General features: G+C 50.2%; 10 protein-coding genes across 10 annotated transcripts; 7 read left to right on the top strand and 3 right to left on the bottom strand.

The window, feature by feature from the left end:
- Positions 1 to 150: 150 nt before the first annotated feature.
- Positions 151 to 1,412, top strand: HO173_011610 (uncharacterized protein; the record flags this gene model as incomplete). Its single annotated transcript, XM_037313490.1, has 2 exons — positions 151 to 637; positions 790 to 1,412. The coding sequence occupies 2 exons, from the start codon at positions 151 to 153 to the stop codon at positions 1,410 to 1,412; spliced, it is 1,110 nt and encodes a 369-aa protein (XP_037159578.1).
- Positions 1,413 to 1,887: 475 nt separating this feature from the next.
- On the top strand, positions 1,888 to 2,547 carry HO173_011609 (uncharacterized protein; the record flags this gene model as incomplete). The annotated part of the gene is made up of 1 exon (XM_037313489.1): positions 1,888 to 2,547. The coding sequence occupies one exon, from the start codon at positions 1,888 to 1,890 to the stop codon at positions 2,545 to 2,547; it is 660 nt and encodes a 219-aa protein (XP_037159577.1).
- Positions 2,548 to 2,875: 328 nt separating this feature from the next.
- On the bottom strand, positions 2,876 to 3,593 carry HO173_011608 (uncharacterized protein; the record flags this gene model as incomplete). Its single annotated transcript, XM_037313488.1, has 4 exons — positions 2,876 to 2,946; positions 2,998 to 3,150; positions 3,209 to 3,397; positions 3,488 to 3,593. The coding sequence occupies 4 exons, from the start codon at positions 3,591 to 3,593 to the stop codon at positions 2,876 to 2,878; spliced, it is 519 nt and encodes a 172-aa protein (XP_037159576.1).
- A 680-nt stretch (positions 3,594 to 4,273) lies between these two features.
- Positions 4,274 to 5,554, top strand: HO173_011607 (uncharacterized protein; the record flags this gene model as incomplete). The annotated part of the gene is made up of 3 exons (XM_037313487.1): positions 4,274 to 4,403; positions 4,459 to 4,521; positions 4,644 to 5,554. 3 exons carry the CDS (start codon positions 4,274 to 4,276, stop codon positions 5,552 to 5,554), a joined length of 1,104 nt encoding a protein of 367 aa, XP_037159575.1.
- Positions 5,555 to 5,576: 22 nt separating this feature from the next.
- HO173_011606 (uncharacterized protein) lies at positions 5,577 to 6,067 on the bottom strand (the record flags this gene model as incomplete). Its single annotated transcript, XM_037313486.1, has 2 exons — positions 5,577 to 5,999; positions 6,059 to 6,067. The coding sequence occupies 2 exons, from the start codon at positions 6,065 to 6,067 to the stop codon at positions 5,577 to 5,579; spliced, it is 432 nt and encodes a 143-aa protein (XP_037159574.1).
- A 789-nt stretch (positions 6,068 to 6,856) lies between these two features.
- On the bottom strand, positions 6,857 to 8,537 carry HO173_011605 (uncharacterized protein; the record flags this gene model as incomplete). Its single annotated transcript, XM_037313485.1, has 2 exons — positions 6,857 to 8,375; positions 8,452 to 8,537. 2 exons carry the CDS (start codon positions 8,535 to 8,537, stop codon positions 6,857 to 6,859), a joined length of 1,605 nt encoding a protein of 534 aa, XP_037159573.1.
- A 744-nt stretch (positions 8,538 to 9,281) lies between these two features.
- HO173_011604 (uncharacterized protein) lies at positions 9,282 to 9,718 on the top strand (the record flags this gene model as incomplete). The annotated part of the gene is made up of 2 exons (XM_037313484.1): positions 9,282 to 9,328; positions 9,379 to 9,718. 2 exons carry the CDS (start codon positions 9,282 to 9,284, stop codon positions 9,716 to 9,718), a joined length of 387 nt encoding a protein of 128 aa, XP_037159572.1.
- Positions 9,719 to 10,217: 499 nt separating this feature from the next.
- Positions 10,218 to 13,177, top strand: HO173_011603 (uncharacterized protein; the record flags this gene model as incomplete). Its single annotated transcript, XM_037313483.1, has 3 exons — positions 10,218 to 10,335; positions 10,383 to 13,041; positions 13,168 to 13,177. The coding sequence occupies 3 exons, from the start codon at positions 10,218 to 10,220 to the stop codon at positions 13,175 to 13,177; spliced, it is 2,787 nt and encodes a 928-aa protein (XP_037159571.1).
- A 732-nt stretch (positions 13,178 to 13,909) lies between these two features.
- Positions 13,910 to 14,446, top strand: HO173_011602 (uncharacterized protein; the record flags this gene model as incomplete). Its single annotated transcript, XM_037313482.1, has 2 exons — positions 13,910 to 14,156; positions 14,196 to 14,446. The coding sequence occupies 2 exons, from the start codon at positions 13,910 to 13,912 to the stop codon at positions 14,444 to 14,446; spliced, it is 498 nt and encodes a 165-aa protein (XP_037159570.1).
- Positions 14,447 to 17,411: 2,965 nt separating this feature from the next.
- HO173_011601 (uncharacterized protein) lies at positions 17,412 to 19,914 on the top strand (the record flags this gene model as incomplete). The annotated part of the gene is made up of 2 exons (XM_037313481.1): positions 17,412 to 17,527; positions 18,684 to 19,914. 2 exons carry the CDS (start codon positions 17,412 to 17,414, stop codon positions 19,912 to 19,914), a joined length of 1,347 nt encoding a protein of 448 aa, XP_037159569.1.
- Positions 19,915 to 20,397: the final 483 nt, after the last annotated feature.

Here is a 20,397-nt window from a genome sequence, read left to right as displayed (position 1 = left end):
CTTCGAGTCTTGGTAACTCCTACCTAAGGTATAAAGTGCATAGGAAACGCTCCTAGACACTCCTGATCGGAACTCCAATCCACCAACTTTCTCCTTTCACATCATACCATGCTATTTCCTGCCGACACCCATTCAACGAAAACAGAGAGAATGGCCCCCCTCAACATCATCATCGTCGGCGCAGGCATCGCCGGCCCCGCCGCAGCCATCGGGCTCGCAGGCAACGGCCACCGCGTCACCATCTACGAGCGCTCAACGACCGGCCAAGAAGTCGGCTACGCTTTCAGGATCACGCCAAACTCCGATCGCTGTCTGAAGCACCTCGGCATCGACACCGTCGTCGGTGGCGCCGTGGCGGCCAACAGGGCCCGCATATTCAACTCACACGGCGAGCTGATCAGAGAGGCGAACGAGAATACAGATCCGGAGATGGCAAAGAAGGCCACTTCGGTCTTCGCTTATCGTCCCCAGCTCGTGAAACAATTGATGGACGCTGCGCGCTCAAGCGGCGTCCAAATCGAGACCGGCGTCAAAGTCACCTCGGTGGATGTCGACAACACAAGTCTCACGCTCGATAGCGGGGCGACGGTCTCCGCAGATCTCATCATCGGCGCAGACGGCGTCCACTCCGCGATTCGTCCAGCCATCATCGATTGCACCAAACACTTCCCGAAACGCACCGCCAATCAAAATGCAATCCGCTTCATGCTCCCCAGATCTGTTGTCCAGAACGACCAACCATGTCCTCCTTGGTCAGTGACGAACTGACCATGTTCTCCTGGATCGAAGGCTCCATCATCAACATCGTCTACCCCGTGGACCACGGCAAGCTCTTCAACGTGACTATATGCCACCCGGCCCATTTATCCGATAAGGAAGCCGACCAAGAGCAAGACAATGCGACTGCGACCTCGTACAACCACAAAGTTTCTTTTGAGACCGTTCGCGACGTCCACAAGGGATGGGACCCGCGCGCTATCCGGTTGCTGGAACTGGCAGACCCGGAAGGGTTCCGCATCTGGCAGCTGATGGATATGGATGAGCTTCCGCGGTGCAGCAGGAATTATACCGCGTTGCTGGGGGATGCGTGTCACCCGGTCCTGCCGCATAGTTTCTCGGGCGCGTCGATGGCGATTGAAGACGCCATCACGCTTTCTGAGTTTCTCGAGAGGGACGTGGAGAGGAAGGAGATTCCGGGACTGTTGAAGTTGTGTGAGGACGTGAGAAAGCCGAGAGTGGCGAGGCTGAGGGAGAGGGCGAGGCAGACTGCGGAGGGGACTGGGGTTGAGGGGAGGGCGGAGTACATGCAGTTCTTGGCCGGGCATGATGCGGTGCAATTTGCGAAGGAGAGGCTGGCGGAGTATAAGAGGGAGCGGTCGCAGATGAGGACTGGGAAACAGACGCAGCTTTGATAGGAGTTGAGAGCAAAACTCGATCAACAGATACAATAATAGAAAACATTGCGAAATTGCACGTCTGAGCCAGAACAACAATCGGCTCTTCACTTCAATCTTGATCGAGCACAACTCATCTTCCTCGGTTCCGACCAGCGACACAATCTCAACACCCGCCTGCGGAGCTTTACTGCCGCTGTAAAAGGAAATCTCCTACTTCAAAATATCACTACCTTTCAAACGTGCCATCATACAACGTTGCAGACCTCACGGTACGCCAAAGCTCGTCGTTCTAAAGACCAGTCAACGTCCACCGCCCTCCTCCCCATAGGCTTGCAGACCCGCTCCGCTCGTCTTTCCGAAATCTATCCTCGCAGAAGGCGAAACCCCAACCCCACCTCAACGCTCTCCGATCTCAAGAAAACCCCAAGCGTCTTCGAGGCTCGCTCACCGTTTTAGCGGCGTGCTCCACTCGGCCTATATAGCGGGAGCGATGACTGCAGCGGCTTTCTATATTCCGCTTTGGTTTCAGGTCGCACGTGGGGTTTCTGCCGAAAAATCCAGGGTCCGCACGCTGCCGATGGTTCTCGCAACAACAGTATCGGCCGGCCTCACTGGTGTGTGCGTCGAAAAGCTAGGGTACTACACCCCCTTCATGTTTTGGGGGGCTTTGATAGAAGCAGTAGGCGCAGGCTTTCTTAGTACAACATCCACCAACACTTCCTTTCGCACATTCGCAGGTTTCCAGATTCTCTTCGGCATCGGCGCTGGCATCAGTTTGCAGCAACCACTCGTGGCGGTACAGACCGTCTTGCCAAAGGAAGACATCCCAAAAGGCTCAGCACCCGTCTTGCTAGGCCAGACCTTGGGATGTTCAATTTTCGTATGTGTCGCGCAGGCTGTCCTTACAAACGGCTCACAGCACCAGCTCGCCGCAATCCAGGATCTCTCTCCTCAAACACGAAAGATTGCAAAAACAGGTCCAGCTGCGTTCTGCTCGGAAGTGCCGGAGGATCTGCTGCCAGCGGTGCTGAAAGCTTATAATGGAGCCATTGCTGGAACCTTTTGGGTTCCTATGGGGCTTTCGATCCTTGGATTTGTGCTTGCGGTAGGTATGGAGTGGAGGAGCGTCAAGAAGGAAACAAGTTCTTGATAGATGACTTAGGACGTCATTACTATTGCCCTGTAAATGTATGATCTTGAGAAGATCTGATGCAGCGTTCGTTCGAAGCGACATCGATCAAAATTACCTCGATTTGCACGACAGGACACTCGCATTACAAGTATTTCTCTAAGCTGCTTCGACCACTTCAGCCTGGTGGAGCCTGTTGGCGTTTCTTTGTCGCCTAGACTTTTCCAACCGTAAAAATGGCCGGTTGCCGATCCTTCCGCATTACAAATGTGGTCTTTTCACGATCGCTTAGGCTGGTGACCTACCCGGTAGACGACAGCAACCCCCTCTCTGGGATTTGATAACTCACTCAACTCAACTTCGTTTTCCCTTTCAAGGCTGTTTTTACGCGCGAGAACATGTCCACCCACAAGACGGACGCTAGGCCAAGATTATCATGAGTCACTGGCTGCCGGCAAAGGTGGGACACACCAACGGCGAAGAAAATCACATATCCAGGGAGGTTCTTGTTGATGTCTTCCTTCGGCCAGTCCTTTGTAGCCAACACTTCCACGAAACAAACGAGGGTGGATGTTACCAGATGCGTCGCAAAGACGAGTAGATACACCGGAACCATGTTGTTATCTTTCAGCGCCGTTAGTTGCCCGACTCTCGAGGCGCCGTCCCGTGAGCCGCGAAGTACCTTGGATAAGACCTCTAATTGCCCATATGCACGTCGGAACCGAGTATATTGCTTCGATAAAGACGTACAGCCGAAAGAACGGCGGGTCTTTCGCGTAGAGAGGATCGTTGTAATTCATACGATAGTAGTCGTGTAGCGCCGTCGCCCACGAAGGTAATTCTACTGGGTACAATGGCACGAAGTCGATTGCTGTGTGGGCCTCAATGGATCAGAAAACCATTGACCTTCGAGCTTAAGCCAGCTAAGGTGAGATTGATGGGTTTCAAGAGGACGACATACTCAATGCGAGGAAGACCACCAGAAAGAGGAAGACGATGTAGAACATGTCTTTCTTTCGACCCCATACTGGCCGGCGGTGACCAGGCTGAGATGACGCGCCGGACATGATGCGTCCAGGATTAAGACTGAGCTTGGAAAGGCTGAAGTATTATTGTCGGTGATTGATTTAACCCAAAGACCGTTGAAAGATGTCACCGTCAACACGAAGCCTCTAGGCAGAGTATTTGGGATACGAGTAGGTATTCATCGTATCCCATCGGCTGGCAAATTTCGTGTAAAATACCGGGGCTTAGCCCTAGCTGCCAAGACATTTTACACTCACTCTCCCGTCCGCAGCTTACATGAGTATTGATTGCGAGCGAGGTTATGGAGGAACCACTACTCACTGCTGTGCGCCCGCTCAATCCCGCGGCACGTGCACCAACGCCCAGTCCCACGATTTGGAAATTAGAGAAAGGGATATGTTTGAGGCTTTTGCAGGGTCTGAGAGGTGGATACCCTAAGCTTCGATAGCCACTCAATCTTCAGTCATGGGAGTCGGAGACAACGTGACATATGAAGAGCATTGACGTATCGCCTGCCTTGACTATCCATGCAACATCTCACCTACTAGACCAATGCTTATCATCGCCTGAAAGGCAGGAAGGTCGGATATCGATTTATTTAATCTGTCTATACCTTATCTTCCCTCGACGAGAGATCCAAGTACGTCTGCTCGTTTTCCACCACGAACAAGACACTGAGTATCCGGGGTTGCGAGCTCGCCTTGAGCTTTTGCCTCTGAAGATGAGCACATCTATCTACAACGGGCTATCCCAGCTAAACACATCCATTCACAATGGGCTGTCCCAGCTGAACACATCTGTCAGCAACGGGCAGCTCCAGAAGTTCCTGCGCACATCGAACCTCGAGAAATGTAACTGACCCCAGGCAACGTGTACTTTGTTTCTTTCGTCTAATTTGGCTTTCAGTCGGTTCCTCGCCTGCCAAGATGGCAACGTACCTGTTGATTTTCGCGGTTGCGGTTGCCAGTCGTATCGATTTTATAAGACCGAAACAAATTCATTCGCAAGTAACTCAGCAGCGAGAACCCCCGTTGGTGCATGCAGCGTCTGGAAATTCTTGCGACATGGAACTCATATCCTTGACACTTTAGCCGCCGAGAACATGCATAAGGTGCCCCATGGAATCTTCACCGTCGCCGTTCTCGACTGGCATATTGTTGTCAATTCTCCCGAAATGACTCAAGTCATACAATCAAGGTCAAAGTATATGGGCTTGGGATGGATTGCAGTTCTCGTCATGGCGAATATGGGCGGTCAGCCCAAGAAAGCCACCGAGCTTTTATTCAAGGGTGTCGATCATGCCGACGTGGGGAATGGCCTTGGCTTCGTTCACGATTATCATAAAATTGAATTGAGGGCCATGTCACTTGGAACTAGTCTAGACGCCATGCAGGAAGACTTCGTCGCAGCATCGGATCCGTTCATTGAGTCACTCATGGCGTCCGTCAAGAGTGGTCATGGAAAAGTGGATCTTTGGGAGTGGCTGCGCATGTCGATCACAGACTCCGTGTCGCGAGGCGCCCGGGGTCCAAAGAGTCCATACTGCAACAATCCTATCTTATGGGAACAATTCTGGACATTCAACCGAAGTTACAATTTTTTGAAGTACAACTTCCCTCGTATCTTCGCCCGTCGTGGAGCCGAAGCGCGCGAGAAAGTTGTTGATGCTTTTGTCGAGTATGATGAGAATGGCGGGTTCGAGACCGCAAGCCGCCTCGCACGAGACCGCGCAAAAGTCTTCGAGAAGACTGGGCTGGACCGGCGCGAACTGGCTCGCATGGCGGTGTCCCAAAGTGTTGGACAATTCGATAACTCGGCCACTGTTACCTTTGCCGTCCTATCCTTCATCCTTCACGACCCTGAACCCCTGGCACGCATTCGAAGCGAACTTGATGAACATATAACGAAGCACGACGATCAAGGCCGAAGGTCTGTTGACACTCTACGAATAGGCAAAGATTGCCACCCCTCGAAGTACTGCGATGGATTGCCGTGGGCGTGACAATCCGTCGGATCGAGCAGGGCTATCCCCTGACAATTAAGGAGGACAACACCGAGTACTTCCTCCGCAAGGGCAACTTCATCTGGGGTTTAGGCGTCGCCATCCACACCTCCAGCTTGAAAAGGATGCCGACAAATTCATCCCGGACCGGTTCCTGGGCGTGCGTTATCCCGAGACTCAGATGCCCGACATCTTTCAAGCGTTCGGAGGCGGCGGCAACGTCTGTCTGGGACGCCATTTTGCTCGCACGATAGTGCCCGGAGCCGTCGGAACCCTCTTGATGGCGTTCGATTTCGAGCCCTTTGATGGTAAGCCGCTGTGTGTGCCGAATCGCAAAGATCTCATGCTGGGTCATGCTACTCCAAATCCGTTCGGAAACACCATTGCCACAGTCAAAGCCAGAGTTGCATAGTTGCAGCTTCCGGATGAGACGTTTTCCGGTTACCTGTGGTTATCAGTCTTATGTAGTCATAGGTATCTAGGATTAGAGGGAGATTCAATTACCGCTCTCATGATCGCCCTTTTGCCTGCCTCAAACAGGCATCATAGTGTGTTCCTTGAGATGAACACTCAACCTGTTCTGGTCGATACCAATACAAGTGTGTCCAAAATGGAGAGGAAGCCTTTCAGAATTGTCCCCCTCTACGCAAGTTGCTTAATTATAACAATGGCAGTGCTTTGAGCCGGTGAGAATGCCCAAATACAAGCACAATCTCATCAGGTTTCGAATACTTCCCTGGTAGGCAAACCCGTCCTGACAAAAAAGAAGGTAAACGCGCAACTCAGAATCGCGAAAGTGACGAATCCAAACCGATAGCATGGATACAGCGGTTGGCACAGCCTGCGGGACATTTTATTGGTTCGTGCTTTTATATATCAGTACCTCTTGAATATTTATTTGACAGTGGAACTTAGTCGCTGTTGTTATGCGTGAGCCGTACCCTCGAAAGGCCTCTAGATTTTTTAAGCGGACTAGACCAAAGAATCTTCCAACGCTGTCTGGCACGAGATTCTAACGGCTGAATATAAATTAAAGAAATTCGCTGCGGATGTTTGCATCATTGCATCAAAACCCAGCGCTGAGACGGCCAAACCTAGGACTGCTAGCCGCCTAATGTTGACGTTGAAATGTAGTCGTAAACGTAGAGCTCGTAAGAATCGTAGGGCTCGTAAGAAAGATCATTCCTAATCCGTCAGATTTGAATTCGCCAAGCAGTCTATACATGAGTCGCATAGGAACACTCCGGGGACGACAGTTAGGTTCGATAACATGATGACATAGATCTACGTGCGGCCTCCGGCCTAAGAGATGATTTGGCCCATGAAAGGAGTGTGGCTCTGGCTCAGGCTGGGGACCCTCTGGCGTATGCTTTCTGCCAGCTCGTGCTCTCCTCGGTCAACAGCAAGATCTATCGCGTGCTTGTTGTCCGCGTGTCTTCGAAGATAGGCCTCGGCACCGGACTCTAGTAGTCTGTGGATGATCCTAAGCTGCAAGTTGCTGCTCAAATCGCTGCTCTCGATGGCGGCGTGCAATGGCAGAGACGAGCAACCTGTGATATCAGGATTCACAAGCGCCTTGTAATAGATTAAGAGGTCCACAATGTTGAGATAGCCTCTTCTGACTGCCACCTCGAGAGCAGTGTGCCCATGGTCATCACGAATGTTGGCGTCGGCCCCGTGATAAAGTAGAGCAGAGCAACAAGGCTCGTCTCCATTGGCGACTGCCGCAAACAGAGCAGTCCGACTGTTAAGATCCCTTTCGTCTATGTCGGCTCTCACTTGGCCCACCCTCGATGGCATAGTCAGGGGCGGGGCTAGCGGCGTGGAGCTACAGTCATTGGGGTTTGACAAGAGTGCCAGGATGATGCTCGGGTTTCGATGTTGTACGGCGGCATGTAGAGGTGGCACATTCAGGTTCGAGTCAACATGAATACCACCAACTGTCTCATTCCAACGATTTACGAGGACACGCCTGATAGACATTGAAGAGGTGGGGAATGATTCGGCCAACAGGTGGGAAGATTCGGCCAACAGGTGGAAAGGGCCTTCCTGAGTAGGCAACGCTGGCCCTCTGTACATGCCGGCGATCTTCAAGAGGACATGTGCATAATGCCATGGATGACGCAGCTCTTGGAACATACGTGCTATCTTCAACAAAATATTTCGTTTCCGTGTGTCGAACAACCGGTACTGGTCCAAAGCGAATACAAGGTCGAAGAGTATCCATCGGGCCAGGTGAGATTCATTTCGGTCTCTAGCTTCGACAGCGATGTCATATATGTTTATAGAAAGCTCATGTAGTTTTTCTTCGATCGACAAGTCTTGATACGGTTGTTGAGCTCGATGAGAGGGACAGTAGACAAACGCGGGCTGAGTCACGTATGCTAAAGTGGTTCCTAGAGCGTGGAAATCGTCAACCCTGAGAACAGATGCACGAATCAGTATATTCCAATGGGTACTTTCAACGCTGGCGAGGTCGTACTTTGAGAAAGCCTTCTCCTCAAGGTCCGCGATGGACTCAGTGCCAAACGGCTCTCTCCCATCTTCGGCGCTACCAGCATCCGGCGGGCCCACGTTTCTTCCTCTTCTAGAACGCGTGGCAGGAGCAGGAACGTTTAGCGCTGACCGCGCTGTTGGTCCTTCTGAGTGTCTTTCTCCTGCTTGACTGCTGCGGCCCGCATTTGCATTCCCAAACACCACCTCACGCCGCCGGATGACTGCAAGGTCCTCGCTATACCTCACATTTGGTCCACACGGAAGGCGATGGGTCTCGCAGAAGTCGCACCTCTGCTGACTGTTCTCCCAGTCGCGGTCATGTGGGCTGCACTGCGAGAACAGCAGAGAATTAGTCACCGATTATTACTGTCTCGGATAAATCCCGGCCCGGCTCTTCTCACCTTTTTCCTTCGATGTCGGCAGACGCTACACTTCTGCGTGTCCCGCGTATTTGTCGCTGGTCCAAGGCTGTTATACATGGCCACATATTGGTTGTGATGTGGAGAAGGATAAAGATGAAGAAAAGGAGAAGGCTGGGAATTTGGGAGAGAATGCAGCCTGAGTCTTGAAGGGAAGGCTGCGGTTTTGTGAAGTACTACCCTCTAAAATGAGGCTCTTACACATACATGAGCTGCCTAAGACATGTCAGGCTTGTAGAGGCAGCGAGCGCTCGGTCAAATCTTGCGAGATGTCTATCCATTGGATCAAGTCTCGTAGGTCGTTGCTCCGAGTCGCTCTAGTGCTCGAACCTGTCATTGTCATTACATGAGGCACTTACTTGATGCACGCGTCGATCTCAAGCACTTTCTCTCATCCTAGCTAGACGTTGCTATGAAAGCCCGCTGCTCCTTTCGCTTCGCATGTGCATCGCCTATCTCCTACCGATCTCCTGCAGGGCCGCGTATTTTCGCTTCCTCGCTTGCTTATTGCGCTTCAGATTGACCACTGGGACATAGAGCATGGCGTATTTTTGCGCACGCAAAATGAGGCGTTGGTGTGTACAGGCTTACATCGTGCGCAAGGCTACACTCATCAGTGCAAGGCTGCAGAAGGTGCCGGTTCCGCGTACGTCTTTTATGGGGCGCTTACCATAGCTAAGAACTCGATTCAAGACTAAGGTACTTTCATCACTATCCAATCCCTTGCCGAGCAGTGTATCATCCTTACACCACTGTGGATATATGTCTCGGCCTCCATCCAGTTTTTCTACAACCTTGTGGCAATCGTCCTTATGGCTGAGTTTGTGGAAATGCAGAGCAATGAAGATGTTGTTGTCGAGTATGTTGTTATCTCCGTCTCAACCTTTGTCATACTCACCACTCAAATAGCATCATTTTTGTTGAGAATCCGATAGAGCAGAATCTCCGAGATTGGGAAGAATCTTTTGGCCATTTGGAATGGTTCAAGGAGGCTTTCCCAAGACATTCCATAAAGACGCGATCTTTGTACTACAGATATCATGGTCAAAGCTCTCGGGACTCTCCAGTCGAGGTTGTAAACCATGCAGCGCATGGTTTGTTGTCCGAGTGGGCAAAGCTCGAAACACATTCGCTGGTCAAGCCGTTGATAGATTCATCTGGGAACGCTGTAGACGAAGGCGATGGTCTCCCTCGACCCGTGCTCTTTGTCTGCCAGGGTCTCGGCGGTCTTGTGGTAGAGGAAGTATGACGCAGAGTTCTCCTGAAGCTGAGCATCATTGACTTCCTTACAGGCTTTGCTTTTGAGTGAGTCAGAGGAAGAATTGCATGCGTTATCTAGGGAAACATACGGAATAGTCTGACCCCAAACATGCCGAACACAGGAAGCCAAAAAATGGAGCTAAGACTGCCATAGATTTTCCTCGGCTTTCCTCACGCCAGCCCTGTACAAAGCTCGATTGCAAGCCTGCTAGAGACATTAGATGGCTCGAACCGCACGCACTCGACACCTCAAATGCGACAGATCGCAGACGTCGATGGGCAATCAGCCCGATTCGCCCGAGAAAGCTGTAGGCCTGATCGGCCATACATACGTGTTTTTTTTTGTCAGGAGACATCAACTCCATGTCCTGGAGCCAAGGTTCGTATTTGCTCTGCTGATATTGTAGTGATATCTTTGCGAGCCTCGGTTTGCTTTCCGTTCAAGCTTACGGTCATGTCAGGTACTCCATCACCATTGCTTGTGGTCTATGGTCCCTCAATCTTGGCTTTCAGAGAGTGCCGAAAAACATTACTTCATTCCCAAGACGCTACCGCAAGATGTTATAAGAGCCAATGTCGAGCGCTCGATATATCGTTTGAGCGAAGGTACGGACATCTCAAAATGCGGGTAAGCAAAGGCTCAATCTTTATAGAAGCAGCGGGAAGTCAAGACGATCATCGCGGATTCCTCCAGACCGAACAGTCACTTCTGCAGATGTGGTTAAGGCAACGATCCGCGACCAGCTGCGAGTGGTTGTTCAATCTTCAAGCATACCGAAAATGGGCGAATGAAGCCGAGAACCCTCTGCTGTGGCTCAAAGGTCGGCCTGGGGCAGGCAAATCCATGCTTTGCTCGGCAATAATTGAAAACCTACAGCAACGACAGGAGCAGAGATGCGCAGTGGCTTTCTGCTTCTTTGACTCACGCCAAGGCCAAGTCAGCTCGGCGCGATACATGTTGAAGGCATTCGCTTATCAACTAAGAGGATGTATGCGATCCATCGTGCTAGAACGCCTGCTGCGTTCGGTCATCAGAGAAAGCGAGAAGCTTACGGATCCAATGTCGCTGGAACAATTTCAGCGCAAACTTAGGGGACTTATAGTAAGTGTAAACACTCATGTACAAGTGTTCTTGATACTTGATGGTCTCGACGATGATGAATCGATCGAAAAAGTCATCATGCACGAGATCCTCCGAGCCAACAGGTCAAGGGAGAAATCACACATTTTCAGATGTCTTATATCAAGTCGGTCTAGGTGCGAGGCTAGGATCGGCCCTGAGGATATTATCCAGATTGACTTGAGCGCTGAGCCAGGACTTCAGCAGGACATGTTGAGTTTTGCCAGAATTCGATTGGCGAATATCTTCAGGACTTCCACGAAAAAAACCGTGCATACCTTGGCTCTCGCGAAGCAGCTGTGCTCGCGCGCCAACGGAACTTTTTTGTGGCTGGCATTGGCCATTGAGCAAATCCAACGGACGAAATCTCACCTAAATCTGCCACAATTGGTCAACTCATTACCAGCTAGCATTGATGCATTCTACCAAAGGGCGCTGCAACAAATCCCATTGCAGGATGTTGAGACGGCCCAGAAAATTTTCTCCTGGCTAACAGTTGCTAGTCGGCCTCTGTGTCTCCCGGAACTTCTAGAGGCTTTGTCGATAAAAGCTGATCAATCTCAACTTCCTGAGCAGCCGCCATTAGCTGGCAACGAGCTAAGCCTACCCAACTCACAAGCTGAAATCTACCGCATTTGCGGATGGCTTGTGACCATTACCGAGGAACGCATTGTTAGACTGAGACACCCAACTTTGCGAGACTACCTTCTTTTTGCAGATGAGTCGTCGAACCATCCTCGTCATCTGGTACTCGCAGCCCATGAACGTCTTGCGCGGGCTTGTTTGGTACTGCTGAGCTCACTCTTAAGGGCGGAATCATCTTCAGCTTTGACCAACATAGAAACCGCACAGCAGCTGTGTGGAGGGATGACCTCGACCTTGACTAGATATGCAGCTGCCAATTGGTCTGTCCATTATCGTCTGTCCGAGACTTACAGCAGGGTTCTTGCCGGCACACTGCAGCGCTGTCTAATCATCAGGCTTGACTACGATTGCCAGTGTTTCTCAATACCCAACAGTGGACGTTCCATCCAGATTGCTCATACCACCCTTCGAATTTCCGCTTCGTATGGTCTGATGTCTCTAACTCAACTGTGCCTGGAGATGGGTGTGGACCCAAAGGGTGGTTCTTGCGTTCTTTGTGAAACGCCGCTCGCTATTGCAGTAGGAGGTGGACACTCGGAGGCTGCAAACATCATTTTGCGAGGGGCCGCGCATTCTGCATCTAGAGCGAGCTATAATTCAGAGGAAATGATTCACCTCGCTGTAGCTCGGGGACTTACAGACGCGGTCCAATCACTTCTGGAGTGCGGCTCTAGTGTAGACGTTGTTGAAATCGATTCGGGGAAAACTTTGCTACACGTTGCTGCGGAGTCTGGCAGATTGGATCTGGTGAAATTGTTGATGGGCTACAACACGAACGTGAATGCAGTCATACCAAAAACCCATGAGACACCTCTACATATAGCAGCAGTTCATGGATATATACATGTTGTCAAGTACCTGGTTGATGGCCGCGATCCTTCCATGAGGGAGTTGGAGCTATATGACTCGATTGTGCAACAACCATACTATCAGTCTTGGACGAAAGACTTAGTAACGAACGAGGGGAAAACAGATAGCATGGTTTGGGATATCGACACGCGGGACTCAGTAGAGGCGCACATAGGACGCTTATGGTCTTGCTCGACCAGATACTCGGACATCAATTTGCGTACTTCTGAGGGGATCACAGCACTTGATCTTGCAGCCTCTAACGGCTACAGTGATATTGTTCGATTTCTTCTTGAAAGAGGAGCAGACTTTAAGAGCGAGGGGAGTACTCGATGTATTGCACTGCAAGCAGCACTAGAGAATGGACATCTCGAAACTGTCAAGCTTCTACTTGCGGCAGGGGCCAACATGCATGAACAAACCGATGGACTGGCACCGACACTGCAACACGTATATAAGAAAGGTCATGATGACGTTGCAGACTTTGTGGCATGGTACTGTTTCATCGCAGAGATCTCCGCAAAACAATTCCCCTGGCCAGTGCTGTGTCTTCCAACTAAGACGACCAATACAGTCGTGCGCGATGCTATACAAAAGGCGAAGCTTCACACGAAATTCTCAAAGCTTGGAACGCATACTCAATTCGCGCAACGCTTGGGCAAGCTAGCGGAGAGACCGAAAGGCCCATTCGGTGCGAGGTGAGGAGCGTCTTCATTTGCCCCCATGCTGTTTCGTTGAGCCTGTAACGTCATGTATTGTATTAACCGTTTTGCCCGGCATGATGTTACATTGTACGTTTGTACCTGATTTTGCTAAGTCTGCAGCTTCGCGTGAATGCGCCTTTACACTATGTGTGGCATGTATACCAACAAAATGGCCTAAGACAGATCGTTGCTTTCTATTGTCTCAAATTCCATCTTAACCTCGTATTTTGTATTTTCACAAACTTTTCTGGACTTCACTAAATCATTTTGGCCCAGGCGCGAATAACACGAACGCAAGTATCGGGATGTGGATTACGGGTGGGAAGGTTTGGCTCTAAGGTTCCGCTTTATAATTTTGCTCGCCCAATGGGTGACCGAAGTGATAGAAACGGACAGGATACCTTTGAGCGCTGCCCTTACGACAGCTTACGAGTAACGATGATATGCAAATTCGAGAGGTACTGCGTTGCATTTGACGTACATCGAATACGCTCCGAACGTGTCCTATTCTTTTGCAATTACGCGCTCTCTGTCATTGTCATTGTCAGGCGACGCGAGCCCGGTAAGCGTGACAAGCGACAGACCCTGCGACATATCTCATCCGTAGCTTGCCAACGCGACTTCGCTCGCGACTTGCACTCAGAAATTCGGTCTCTGAGCGTACGCGACGCTGGCGTGTATCTGCCACCAGCTGGTCCCTATGCGCCCACTTAGAATACAAGAAGGTAGCCTTGCCTCCCGAGCCCCAGTCTTCTGCGAATCCTCCTAGCTGCTCTCCCACTCCTACCGCTCCCCTACCTACACCCAAACCCTCCCGCAAACCGCTGACAGAGGCCTCCTTGACACTCCGAAGAAAGCCACGATGGCCTCTCATCCGGTCCTGAACGCCTCGTCCACAGTGACCCCAAGTTTGAAACCCTCACACCTGCCGCAGCCCACAGCCTTCCATTTCGGTGGCTTCAATCAGAATCAATGGGGGCCTGACTCCATCGGCACGATCCTTTTCGGGGTAGTCATGTTCTTCATCGGCATCACTGCGCTTTGGCAAGGCAGAGTGAGGAGGCTGAGGCATGAAGAGGGCACGTCGGGCTCCGTCCTTCCTTCCTTCCGTCCGTTCCTTCATTGATGAGCCTGCTGACACATACTAGATGAAGAGCAAGGCCGATGCACTCACGTTAGAGGCCGCCCGGTTGCTGTAGCAGATGAGCTCGCCATGGCAGATCTTTCCGAGGTATTCGGAAGCGAAAGGGTAGCTGTGGGGACGGATGAGCAAGCTCGAGAGGATGAAACGATGAAGCAGGGGTTTGTGAAGATTGAAACGGGCATACGGACGGGTACGGAGGGGACATTGGTAGGGCATGATGACGACGAGAGTGAGGGGAAGGAACTGGAGGATTGATGTTGCAAGTAGGTTCCCTATAAATATCGTCTCATCACATCAACGCGGGGACTACTCAAGTGGTTCGTGAGGAGCTGGCCGTTTTAATGCATTGGGTCGCTTTCGACCCGCGTAGAGGTTATGCTCTGGTCAATTAGACTGCACTGCCATGTCTCTTCCTTATTCACAGCATGCTTCTCATCCAAACCCACTTAGAGGCGTTTAACCACCTTCATCTGCAACTCGATCAAGGTTCAATACCCTTCAATCACCATCCTTCGCCCAGGAACACCCCCAAGATACGCTGTCCAGCCCGAGCTGAAACGCCTAGAGTTTGGGAGTCCCCGGCGGCTTCGGAGCCGGTCTCGTGGGACGCGGCACCGGTTGCGAGGGTTCGGCGGATGTACTTTCAACCTTGGTGTCCATGTCTTTGGCTCGGAGACTCTCGATGGGGCACGATACGGTTCAGAAATAATGGAGTGAGTGAATTATGAAGAAAGGCGTTGCTTTGGATGGAGAATAATGGCGAAAGAGAAACCCTGCGAAAGCAGTGCAGGTGCTCTTAATATAGGGCTCTGGTTATGGGAAGTAGCAGGTGCACAGCACGTGAACATTTGCCTCGAGAAGAACGACGAGATCCTCACCAGTAGTACACGATAATGGAAGGGGGAAGCCCGAGAGACGACAATGGACGAGAAGTACTGAGAACGAATTTGTTCTAGAGGTGCCTGAGAGAACTATTCACGGGTGTTTATCGGATCCAAAGGTGACAGGCCTTTAGTGGTAGTTATTCAAAGGTGTGGCAGGATATTTGGTAAAGATGTATGGGCCTTTTCCCTGCCGCAATTTACATTTTGAAGTCAATAGCACTTTGATAGATTTGAGAATATGGATTCGTCAGCGTGATTTATGGCAATATTTACCCAAGCAGCACGAATATGAGCAAGTACTTCGGGAGCTCGGCCTCGAAGTCTCACCTTTTCTTAGGTTGTCAAGTCAGAGATGCCATGAACCGAAGAGCCGATGCCCGAATTGTGGGATCCACAGGTGACAGTGGGATCCACAGGTGACAGATTGAACCTTCAGTGGTCATTGTCCAAAGGTGTGGCAAAACAGTTGGTAGAGATGTATGGACCTTTTCCCTGCCATAGACTACACTTTGAAGGCAACAGGTCCTTGATGAAACAGAGAATATGGGTTCACCATCGCGGTCTATGGTATCATTCTTTAAGCTAGACAAATATGAGTAAGCACTTCTGGCACTCGCCCCCAAAATGTTGACAATTTCGCAAATTGTCAAGTTAGAGATGCCACAAAGAGAATTTCCTGTGTCTTAAGCTTAGGAATCGTATTACCGTGGACTTCATCTCTCAGTTATAACAAAGGTGCGGATCCTTTGTCGGAAACTATTTGGTAGGCAATGTCCAAGAGCTCCAGAGAACCATCGAGTCTGCCAACCTCGCACAAGTACCTGGGTTCCTTCACTAGTCGTATGTGACCTGACCTGCTAGATGACTTACCAAACACAATTTTTGAGCAGTTCGCCAAGCTCGGGCAGAGTCTGTAGTGGGTGAGGATCTTTGCTGTGTTCCTGGAAATCTTTCACAAGCGTCCATGCTTGCTCAATGCCCTTTCGACATTCTTCCCCACGATCGAACAGAGATCTGCCACTGATCTGCTTCGGGAAGTCCGAGTTGAGACGTCGGATAGTGGCCTCGAAACTTATTGGAATTGAAGAGAGGTTGAAGGATTGATTAGCTATGGAGTGGTATGTAGGCTACTTATATACCATGTGAAGCTCATGCTGATTTGCCACCTGGTTGCCACCATGAGGAGTAGCTACAACACATTATGGTGCTGCAGCATGATTTCCAACAAAACTCTTCTGCCTTTCAAGATATTCCATGTTAGAGAAGAAAGCCTATTTCCAAGTTGCTGTTGATGGAGCGAGTGCAAGGTGTTCACATCTGACGAGGTTGGAGATTATGGAAGTGACTCATCTGCTCGCTTACTAGGTAACTCAATGACGCCAAGCGATGTCTCATAATGTACCTGGCGTTGGGCGGTAACAAACCCTGCCTGCGGTGCGATTGGCTCTTTTGGAGCGAGGCTATCGGGACCCTGCATGATGTCTGGAATCAAGGAGCGCCTAGCATCGGTCTGCTCACGGTGGTTTCATCTCTGCGGAAATGGTAGCCTTGTAAGAGAATGTAGCAAAAGTCATGCATAGAGGGTGGAAATCTCAAGGATGTTGTTGACAATTCTACAATTGAGGCTTGGTGCCACAGAAAAACAACAGGTCATCACGAGCTTTTGCGAAAGAATGTGGAACTTGTCCCGGAGTCCCACAAAATATAACACAAATGATATAAGAAAGGACAGCCGTAAGCGCTTAGATCTTTTCATTTTAACCAACTTTTGTGATTATCAACCAGAATGGAGTGATGATCATCTCGGAAAGGTCTCGAGTAGAACGTACTCGAGGAAGAAAACTCAGAAAATTCTCGTTCAAACTGACAACCATCTAAGGCTCCTGTTTCGACGTAAAGACGATTAGCTTCTTGAAGCGATTTCGGAGAGACTGAAGAAGTTTAAGGGGTATTAGAAGGGTGAATCATTGAGGATGTGGGATATGAGGATAACCGAAAGGGAAGGCGCATATGATCGTGCTGGGATGGGAGAGCGTGGAGGCCGAAGATGGTTTTTGGGGAGACACAGGTGTTCAAGGATAATATACATTTGATCAGAGAAGGACCCTTTAGGTTTGGAGCTGCATCAGACGGAGATTTGGTGGAAACATATGAAGAGCATGTAACATGAAGTCGGGAAGGTGAGTACTATAGAAGCTGGTGGTACTGGCGATAATTCACCCTCAGTGTCTCGGAATGATTTCTTGTTAGCTGAGACCTACCGAGATCTTGAATGCTCGGCCGCGGAGATCAGGGATAGCAAGACAACTATATCTAGTCTACAAACATACAATATAATGGTAAGGCATGACATCGCTGAGAAAGAGCCCGATGCTGACCCACGGTTGACAATCTCGTACTTCGACTTGGCTTTGGGTTATACAACGACCGGACCGTGTGAAGAAGCTGTCAGGTGCAAATTTATGTTGCACAGTACTGAAGGAGGTTCAGCGACTTGAATTCTCAGGCCAGGCCCAAGCCCCGAGCTCCTTGCCGTTCACTAATCTTGCTTGTATTTATTGGCTCGTGGGTCGATCGGATGGTAAGAAACCCCATAAAATGCTGACCAGTAAGGATATGGATCATCTGATTCACTTTGGGTCGCTTTAATTGCTACAAGTGGTACGCATTAAACACCTTCCAAGGACCTTAGTGATCTTGTACCACAGCGACTGGCAATCATCTTGTCTTTTTGCATTGGACCGCACGTTCGTATTGGGGGGAGAGAGTTGATAAAACCGGTCCTGCGGGAGGGCTCGGATTTATAGGGATCTGATGCTAGCTGGACTCTAATATGCGTTCGAGCCGCCCGACGGCCCCGACCATCCTTCCTGGCCACAGATATACGCGAGAGATATTGAATTTGCCATCGTCACCATGTTCTCAGGAATGCATCTGTGTTTCACCAGCCTGTTTACATGGAGCACGCTCAGATTGCGAGCTGATTAAACAAAAATTGCATGAAGATCGGCTAGTCAACCAAATAGCGTTTCGAAAAAGTGTATAGAACACTCATATGTGATGCAAGAAAGCACAATCCGTCACACGGATGGCCAGGCTTTCCCCGACAGCAACTAGTGACACTTATAATGGGTCTCCCGTCAGCTCTGTTATTGTGTCAACCACTGCATTTGTATTACAAAAATGTCCATTTCGGTGATAAGGCCGTGCAAAGCGTGCTCTCTCCCCTCACCAAGTCCACTACTCTTCATCGCTAGTATCTCTGATTAGCTTGAGGCAGTGTTATAGAATAGGGGGGAGGCTTTGCATACCCAAAGTCCACCTGTGCCCCTTTCGTTCTGCTAGGACCTAATCGATAGTACTATCCGCAGAGTTGAAAGGGAATTGTTAAGACATGGCCAACACAGGCCCGATTAGACATAGCGTCAAATCGGCGTCACTCGCGACTATTTCAAGCGTTTAGGAATTTAGATAACTACACAAATCAACCACCTCCATTTCATTCATTCAACCACGTCTAGGACCGATCAAGCCTATTGATAATGTCCTATACCCTACCTTGCCTCTAATCTCCCCAACCTCATTACCTTGATCATGGCTTCTATAAGTCAGTCGGCAGGCTCATCCCAGCCAACCGAAGAGCATTGTGCGGGAAAACAATTTCAAGTGAGAGAGCAAACCCATGACTCGTCCAATTCGAATCAAGAGCAACCAGTGACCAATTTCACACCAATCCAAGAGCAATTCATTGCTTCATCTTCTCCAGGCAAAGACCTTTTTACTCGCACCTCCCTTCTCAAACCACAAGGGTCTACTTTTACGACCATCGCGCCCGAGCTCCGTCTCATAGTCTACAAACACCTTTTCCAAACTCCAGCCACGTACCTTCTCCGCCGCCGAGCCGGTATCGATGACGACAAGGTGATCAAGAGGCTTACACACACGTTCGACAGCAGCATTTTGTTCACCTGCCAAAAAATTTACCAGGAAGCACTTCCTATCTTCTATGCCAGCCAGACCTTCCATTGTTCATCGACTACTGGAGGGCTCTCTAAGATCAAAATTTCCAATCCTGAGTTTCCGGCGGACAGCGACACGCCTGTACGGGACGGGGCCATGCCTCCTTTCAGCGACAACTTACATCTCATGGTGAATCTGAGCATGGATTTGGAGGTAATTAACCCTGGAAATACCGACGCGGTGCTTTCCAAACAAATCACGGCATTTGCGCGGCATTGCCCGCGGCTTCGCACCCTCATTATCCACCTTTTGACCGGCAATGGGCGCATCCAGGACTTCCCAGCCGACAGTGCCACAGCGAGTGTGCTTCGTCAACTGCGACCGCGCTTGGACAACCTCAGCATTCTCGTCCTTGCTTCTCGTCCGCATGAAGATCTACCTAATCTGAGGCTTAGCATTGCTGACAACAAGTATTGGTCCGGCAAATGTTGGTCCGGCAGATGTTGGTCCGACCAGTGTTGGCGGGGCCAGCTCCTTCTCAACGTCAATCCTAGCACATTGCAGTGGCCGTATCTGACCCTTCCTTCGTTGATTCAAGGCCATGTTGGCAGTGAATGTTCAAGGACTTCCAATATCGCCTCCTACTACTACTTCGTCTCGCCTCAGCTACAGGACGATTACATCTACAAGTGGACTTGTCAGAAAGAGGTTGAGGAGGATGTTGGCGTCGATTCCCTACCCTTTTCGACTTTGGTTGGAGCTCGAGAAGCAGCGGCAATGACAGGGTGGGTGGTGGAAGGCTCAGTGGATTGGCAAATAGACTTGATAGAAGAAGAGATACGAGCGTTGTATCGGTATGCTCTCGGCTTGTGTGCGTGAAGGTAGGGAGAAAGGCAACGGATGCAATAAGTAGATGAGGACACATAATTCCATGTCTAGCCCATTCTGATATGTGCATTTTCTTTTTCTCAACATCCCTATGCATATCCCCCCTCTCTAGTCCTATCTCCCGATAAGTCTTCGAACGACCGAGGACGCTAATTCGAAGAGACGTTGCAGCTCATATGAACGAGGGATCGATGTAGAGAAAATGGCAACAGTCAATCAATGTGAGTTTTCATTTCTGATCTGTATTTTGATAGAGCAAGGAGAAGACCTTAAAATGAAGAGTGCGAGTCTGATTACACAGCAAGATTTGTAGAGAAGGAAAATGCGTCCCTTCCCTTTGAACCCTATCTTCTTGATCATCGCTGGACCACCTAAGTCAGGCCGAGCGACTTAGGTGTGGGTCCAGTGAGTGAAGTGTGTTATAGTCTCACTCGCTAAAGTGACCACGCCCGCTTGAGTTCTGAGTGAGTAGGG

Source organism: Letharia columbiana (genome assembly GCF_014066305.1).
Source record: "Letharia columbiana isolate WasteWater2 chromosome Unknown Sc0000065_s0, whole genome shotgun sequence".
NCBI lineage: Eukaryota > Fungi > Ascomycota > Lecanoromycetes > Lecanorales > Parmeliaceae > Letharia > Letharia columbiana.
Note: the sequence above shows the minus strand (reverse complement) of the source record. Positions and strands in the feature narration are given on the sequence as shown.